General features: G+C 36.5%; 1 protein-coding gene across 4 annotated transcripts in view; it reads right to left on the reverse strand.

Moving 5' to 3' along the window:
• Nucleotides 1-1,540: 1,540 nt before the first annotated feature.
• The window catches only part of LOC129732763 (lachesin), a 319,022-nt gene continuing 312,703 nt past the window's right edge, over nucleotides 1,541-7,859 (reverse strand). For all 4 annotated transcript variants that reach the window (XM_055693966.1, XM_055693963.1, XM_055693964.1 and 1 more), the window contains one exon: nucleotides 1,541-2,996. In XM_055693966.1, the coding sequence (XP_055549941.1) occupies nucleotides 2,863-2,996 (134 nt within the window). In that variant the 3' untranslated portion in view covers nucleotides 1,541-2,862. The remainder of the gene's footprint in view (nucleotides 2,997-7,859) is intronic.

The raw sequence follows: 7,859 nt of genomic DNA on the forward strand, positions 1-7,859 counted from the left end.
CAATATTATTCAGAAATTAGTGGTGGTGAATATCTGAACATCGTTGAGAGAATAAATATGAAATGAAATTGGACCCAATATTCATCCTTGAGGAACATTAGCACTAACAAACAGTCTAACAGTTTGATTATCTGGGTAGTTAACCTGAAGAGTACGATCATTCCACTAACTTTGCATCATTTTTGTCATATGAAGAGAACTGTGATTTCATATTTCAGCTATTGAATCTCTAAGTTGGTCTCGAGGTACGATGCTGATCTTACAAGTCAGTCGTCGTATGTTCGAGTCCTAACCCGGGAGAAGACTGTTAATGTCAGTAGGATCATAGCGACACCCCCGCGATTGTCCTGTACACTTAACTGTTGTCTGCGGAGTCTGTCTCAAAGCGCGAGTTACCTTAGCTTAAATTTTGGATAAGGGAAAGAAAACCCGTCGAATACATCTTCTACGCCCAAAAGAGCAGCTCTAGTTGAATTACCTTCAGATTTATTAGTTCGCATCATATTAGCAACTTAAAGCAACTGATGAGTAGTTGAATTCGCACTGCAAAAACAAAGCTGCTCATTTGTAAAAACTTGATTCTCATTTATATGTGGCTCAATTCAATAACGAACTGTAATTTCAAAAAGTTGACATTTTGTTGGTCTATAATCGTAAACTTGGAATGTTTCCATTTCCTAGAAAAGCTTGCAATGTAAAGTATCTGGTAAAGTTTTGAGCATCATAAGCATTTTAAGAATTAAATTTATGCATCTTAAATATCGCGAGAGATGTCTGTTTCGCATCAAAGATCTACAGCTTTGAAACCAGCGGAACTTTACTTCATGTTATTCTAAGTGGTATAAAACTCAATATGTGAAATTTCAATTTCTTGTTCACCTAAACAGGGAAGAACATCAGGCTTATCACTGAGAATATCTACATCAAAGAAAAGAGAAGTCACCCGTTTTCTTTAAGCCGCTTTAAGCTATCAGATTTCACCTAAACTTTATGGCAGAGATTCACTAGTGATGAGCAAAACGGAATTTGTTTTTCTTTTGTTTTGCGATTCAAAAAGTACTCTTTGAAGAAGAAATCCCAAATGCTAGATTTTTCAACTTTGTCTAGCTAGTCTAAGCCTCGAGCTGTTGATAAATTGCGAGCGTACCGCCGCAGAACTGCACGAGTCATACTGATTCCCTTAAATTCGCCAATATTCGCATTTTTGTAGCCTTAAAATATTCAAATAAAAATCATAACATTATTGTAGAGGGTCTGATTAGATTCGTCAAACTATCAGGTAGGTAGATAAATTGTTTCTAAATCTTGTTGCGATGCATATCCATTTAAAACAGTTAATAGATTCTGCATAACTTATATCTTGTAAACATAAATTGAAGCTAACTTAGGGGAGAGGTACAGTGTCTTCAATATCTTTAAAAACAAAATGCTTTTACTGGTTTGAGCAGGTGAACAATAAATAAGAATCCAAAAAAAAACCCAACCTATTGCACTAAACAGACTTTCGTTTCATTTCTATTTCCGAAATCTGCATAAAACATACCGTGATTATTAAAATAATTTATTCTCGTTTCCTCAAACATCACTACAAAATATGAGAAATAAATATACTTTTGGTTTTTCATTTACTATAGAACCTTAACGTAGACTTACTTATCAGCATAGATTTCAACAGAACGTTTCATCGTCAAAGCTATCAAGAATTTTTACAGTGAGCATTTTCGTCAATCTCAGTATGTTTTTACGCCATTTAATTGCAATAACTGATGCTGCTTTAAGAGAAGCAGCTTGAGTGGGCGCAAGAAAACCTTCGTGAAATCTTTTCCTATGATCGGATTCATACAAAGAAAAGCATTTTTTCCTAGAGTTTTTTCATCTCCCTGCACATTGCACCACTTTACTACTAGTACCAACCAACTTTGCATGCCGGCACTTTTGGTGTGCTTATCCTCACTTGCAATAACAAACTTTATTGCATTTTGATGGATGCATTATAATCAAAGTTGATTCAGAGTTTCATCATTCAACACCATTATAGTGCTTTAAAAACGTCTGCAGCCATCACTGACACCGCCACCACGTTGTCAGAGCAAAGGCTGCTTGCTGGTAGGACGATAGAGGATAATGAAAGCATTGCAGCCGTCTTCTCGCTCCACTCTCGCCCCAACTCCATTTACGCTTCTTTCACTTAGCCATTTTATAATCCTTTAAAATCCGCTTGTTTGACTTCCCTCTTTCTATGCGCCACACTCAATTTTCAGTCTACCATTTCCAGCTGATTATGCTTTCGAATTTAACTTAACTTTTTACCTCCGTTTCGTTGATGTGTATGAATAATTTCTAGAGATATGAGCGTTGAAGCATTTCATCTGTGTGTGTATGGTACCTTAAGTTTTTTTTACAATTTACATTTGATCTGGCTGATTAGGGCCATTTCAATCACTACAAGCGGCATTATTTGGCAATCACTTTTTACGCACAGAGAAGGAGAATAGATTGTGTGTGTTATTTTTTATTATTATTATTTAAGCTATCATTAATAGATTATAATAATACTACCAAATTTCAATCTTATTGTTTCGCAAGTTATTCTCTATGGTTACGGGTAATGACCTCAGTTACGCACGCACACCAGGAATCATTCAATAATCACTATTTCCGCAAACATCCACAATCGACTAAACGATTTGGTTTCATTCAATTTTGGGTCAAATTACTCATTCGCTCATACGAGCAACCGGTTTCTATTCAGGCCGGACCGGACCCGTGACGTGTATCCCTGCCGGTAGGGATCTGCAGCGTAGCACCGCTGGCGGTGCCTGAGATGTAGAGTTCGGCTTATCCTGGCCGCAGCTAGTGTTGTCATCTGATAGTCGAAGTCAGTGACAGGAGCATCGATAGTACGGCGAAGACGAGTGCAAAGTGCAGCGAGTTGCCACCGGGCACTAATGAATTGGCACTCGAGTTGCCCCGACCTCGGGCGGCCTCAGCAAGACCTGTAGGTGGAAAACGGTGTGGTAGAAAGAGGATATTAGATTACAGTGAGAGTAACAGACAGGTATCAACTCAGTATCATATATATTGAATATGCTTTTGGTTGATCCCACAAACAGAATGAGACTCGATTTTGAATAACAACATGAATTAGTGCGTTCACAGGATTCGGGTCAGTTTCGAGTTACAATTAACTGTTAGATTGGCAGTGTTCTGCAGTACTACTAAATAATAAGCAGGCGTCATCTGATTTCAACCTATATTGCATGTACCTAGTTTATTAATTTTAATGAGTTTTAATTTCCTGATAAGAACACTCACTTTACTATAAATACCAATTTGCCAACGAAAACAGCTATTACTGAATTTACAAACTTCGGTTTTGCAAAAAAAATCATCCGTGAAGAGCATCAACGTTACAGCGCAGACAAACAAACGTGCCATTAAATGACGATGTCATAGACCAGAAAATTAACGATTATTTTGAAATTTTGCTTAGTGGGCAATAATGCCGTCTAGTGTCGCTATGAACAAACGTGCACATTCGTTATCAAAGACAAAAACCGCCAGTAATGCCGCTGGTGTTCATTTAAGCAAGCGTGCACACTAGAGTGGCCATTTTTGTAACATCACACGATTTCGATGAGCGCCGGACGAAAAAATTTTTCTTTTATTCCAAAAATAAGCCATGAAAATTTGAAGTTGATCCGAGTTCATTTAATGGACCCACAAAACGCTTATATTAAAAAAAATAGATTCTCATAAGAACTGTTGTTTTTTATCTCTTTTTGAAGTTTTTTGTCTTAGTTTCTTAAAACAGTTGTATATTTTGCATCAAAATACTCTTCAATTATAAAATCATATCATAAGGGACATTCACATATTACGTAGCGCTAAATTATAGCAATTTTGAGCACCTCCCACCCCTGAATATCATTTTGCATGGGGGCCTCGCGCAATGGAACTCTTCGTTGAATATCTCCTTCTACTTAGTACGTTACGTAATAAATGAATGACCTCTCATATTCGTTAAAGATTTTGAAACTGCCATTCAGTGATTATATCCTTAATCGTACTTCATTGTAGCAACTGCGTGAAGTGAACCGCCACAATCCGATTGGTGAAGCAAAATTATTAAGAACTTTTTGTATGGATTTAATGTTATTTTTAGTATTATTATTATTATTACTTTCTATGAAACAGTTCAGCACTAGTGATCTGAATGCACTAAGACGGTGAATTTTATCAAATGCGGTCGGTAGATTTCCTGTTGATCGAATAGCAATTCTCAGGAGTTTCGATGAAAGTGCAAAGTACTTGGGCGCGCTTAAAATTGATCCAAGCTACGGCAAAAATATTGCCTGATACGTTAGTGGATTGTAATATTTTGAAAAGTTCCGAAATCTAACCAATATTACTTGTCCTCTTCATTTCTATGAACTTTTATGCAAAATATATTACATGGCAAGAGCATCTGACCTCAAACACTTGTCTTTAACCGTTTTACAAGAGCATCAAACGAAATCATCTCATTCACAGCCAATCAACTCACTCACAGCTTCAATGATCCAAAAGTTCTGACCATTGACCATAAATTGCATTCAAGACATGTCCCTGTTGGTAGTCAAACTTTACATCCAGGTGTTTTTCGGATGAACGAGTGCTTTCTAATGTATTAATCAAGTTATGAATTCTCTACGTAATTCTTTCGCTTATGCCGAAATTGATAGTCGTCTCAGACGCTGTAACTAAAAAGATGAAAAATGACTTGTGGTATTGAAGCCCAGAATAAGTTGGATTGGCCTGATATCCCGTTTAAAATTAAACAAAAAATGATCAGGCGATTAAAAGCGAATGGTCCTTAAGGTGAAACGGTATTGAAACCACAAACAGCCAATTTCGAATCACCACTTCGAATTTTTAGAAGCACAAGACTCGGAAATAGATAATTCATTCCCTGTGAAAACGCTATTTTATGTTTGCTTCACCGCAGTAAACATTAAATAGCGTATTCACAGGTGACGCATTAACTGTTACCGAGTCTTGGGCCTTTGAGAATTCAAAATGGTGACTGGAAGTCGGCTTTTTTTTTAAATTTATGTAAAATTCTAACCGTGTTTCAACACATAATTAAGCCGAATTTCAGTTTATGTTGCATGTTGTTGTCTTATACCGAAAAAATACACACCTTATTCAAAATACAAACTTTTTAACAAACACCAAAAGTCATAGATTTTTTTAAACTGAAATTAGGGTGATATTATTACTGTTTTTTGAAAATACAAGTGTATTTGAATAAGTTTATCGAGAAATATATGTTAAAACAAGAAAAAACTCCATACAATTTTCGAATCGATTTCTCAAATACAAGCACTTTGTGGGTCCATTAAATAAACTCTGATGAACTTCAAATTTTCATGGCTTATTGTAGAGGTCAAAAGGAAACTTTTTCAGCCCGGCGCTCATTAAGATCGATAGTTTCAAAAACGGCCATATAAAATATGGCCACTCTAGTGCACACCCATTATCAAAGTAGGCAATAAGCTCACATGGTGGCGCACGAGTGTGACGTTTCGAATAAGGACAAAGATTTTTCAGGACTTTTCTTCGAAGTGGCACGTCTGTTTGTCTGTGGTTACAGTGTCAAAATACATTTTGAAATGTGGTGCTGAAAAACTGGAAACTGAAAGTAATATATTTTAAATGAAAAAATATTCGTTTTGCTTCGTGAGTTTCGGAATCGAGAAAAAAAGCATTTCGTCAATAACACCAGAGAAGCCCGCTCACATCAAGTAATACTGAATTGGTTGGAAAAAAGGTAAATCATAAGCACATAAGTAAGGTGTTAAAAGGTAAATCACAAGCGAAGCTTTTATTTAATTTGAAATCGTTAAGGGGGAGACTTTGAATTTGAACGAATCTCTGGAAACAATTCGTCAAATCTTAGTCCAAACTCCTTGCATAAAACGGACTTAAAAATAAATCTTGTATCGAACAACCAATTGGCTTTTGCTATAACCATCACGACCCAGCAATGAAGTTTGGTAAGTTCTAAAAAGCTTCATTCAATAGAGCAGCTTCCGATGAATCCAATAATTATTACAATTCGAGAAAGGAGGAACAAAAGTCAAAATTTTGCGCAGCTCAAACTTGCTTTCACGTTCTTGAAATGAATAACAGGGACTTTATTCAGGTTCTAGCAGCCTCTCTGCTACGGCTTTGCCTGAAAAAGTGTAACTGGACAAAGCCATCACAGAAACCAACCAGATCAAAAACCTAATTAAGATTAAAATCCTGTCGGATATATCCGGAGGATCCTGGTTTGTAGGATTCACTCCGAAGGTAAGCAATATCATCCAGTCGATGAGCTCTATTCTTGAGGTCTAGAAAAATATTGAGAAATCTGTGTTTCAAAATTTAGGCTTTTTATCGTGGTGGTGAGGTAATGGATTATGAATCTCGAGATTTGAAATCGATAAAATTTAGAACTGGTCCCATAGGGAGCAGACAGCCAAAACGATTTAATTTAAGACATTTTAAATAAATGATTTTATTCAACTGTATCAGTGTCCATTGAAAAACATTTCAAATCTGTACTCAACAATGTATAATAGGCTTGATTGATGAAATTCCTGTCGTTAATGTCTCTATCATTATCCCGATAGTGGTTTTATGAAAGTTGAATTGAGTTATACACTCACACTGACCTAGTTTTTCATTATTAATTTCGAGGGATAAACTCATTATCGCAAAAAAATGATACGGTTAAGGGATTTCAAGCTAAGTTTTCTGGTGGTATTTTCCACGGGTAGATGAAGATTTTCTAATTCTAAAGTAATTTTCTAAGCGGGAGAATACTTTATTTTAAACATTGCAGCACGGAAAACTTGCTTCTGAATAAAAGAAAATCGAAATAAGAACCAAATTGAGACAATATATTTCTTGAACAGTAAATTTGAGAATTATTTTCATGTTCTGTATGAAATGAACAAACATCACCCTAGATGGATATTCCCGGAATCGGAATAGTGCTTAAAGGTAAAATGTCCGATTGAAATCCGAAATCATGACTCCTGATTCCTGCTAAACAGCTTAAACCAGCCATTATGGGTATTTTTAGAACCAAGACGATACTTGAAACTTTTTTCTTGGTGAATAATTTGTATTATTATCAGTTCTCTACAATTATTTTTCAAACGGCTTTTCAATACAGCCGATGGTTTCTTAGTTACATGCTTTGAATAAAGTCACTGTTAAAGTCGCAGGCTAAAGTCACTGGATTAGTGTGATTGGGTAACACCCGGGGCGAGAAAATATATCCTATTTCCATGGGATGACACGCATTATAATTAGTAATTATTTTCGTGAATGTCACTCTTTTAAAGGTGACAAGCATGGAAATATTCCCATGGGTGTCACCCTCCTGATTGACCTACGCTACAGCAGTGGGCTGAAGTACATACAAGCAAATTCTACCAGCGAAAAACATGTTAAATTGCTTAGAGAAATCATAATTGTTCGTTTAAACACAACTGGATGGTGTAGTCTGGACAATGTTGTCATCCGACAATAGCTGAGTAAGAAGGTGCGACGTAATCATTGGCGAAACTCCAAAAAGCCACTCCATCAAAATAAAAAATTACAAACGATTGAAGAGAACAATCGACTCCGAAAAATTGGCGAAGACCATGGCAACGAAAACGAACTTTGAATTGGAAACTCGGAACATGGAACTGTAAGTCGTTATGCTTTCCGGGCTGCGACAGGATCGTCTACGTTGCTCTTCGCAGTCTACGCTACCAGCAAGATTGGCGACGAGCGGTCATGAATGGAGTATAATAGCGTCGGCTCTTAGATTCAGCAAA

This window comes from Wyeomyia smithii, chromosome 3 (assembly GCF_029784165.1).
Source record: "Wyeomyia smithii strain HCP4-BCI-WySm-NY-G18 chromosome 3, ASM2978416v1, whole genome shotgun sequence".
NCBI classification, from domain to species: domain Eukaryota; kingdom Metazoa; phylum Arthropoda; class Insecta; order Diptera; family Culicidae; genus Wyeomyia; species Wyeomyia smithii.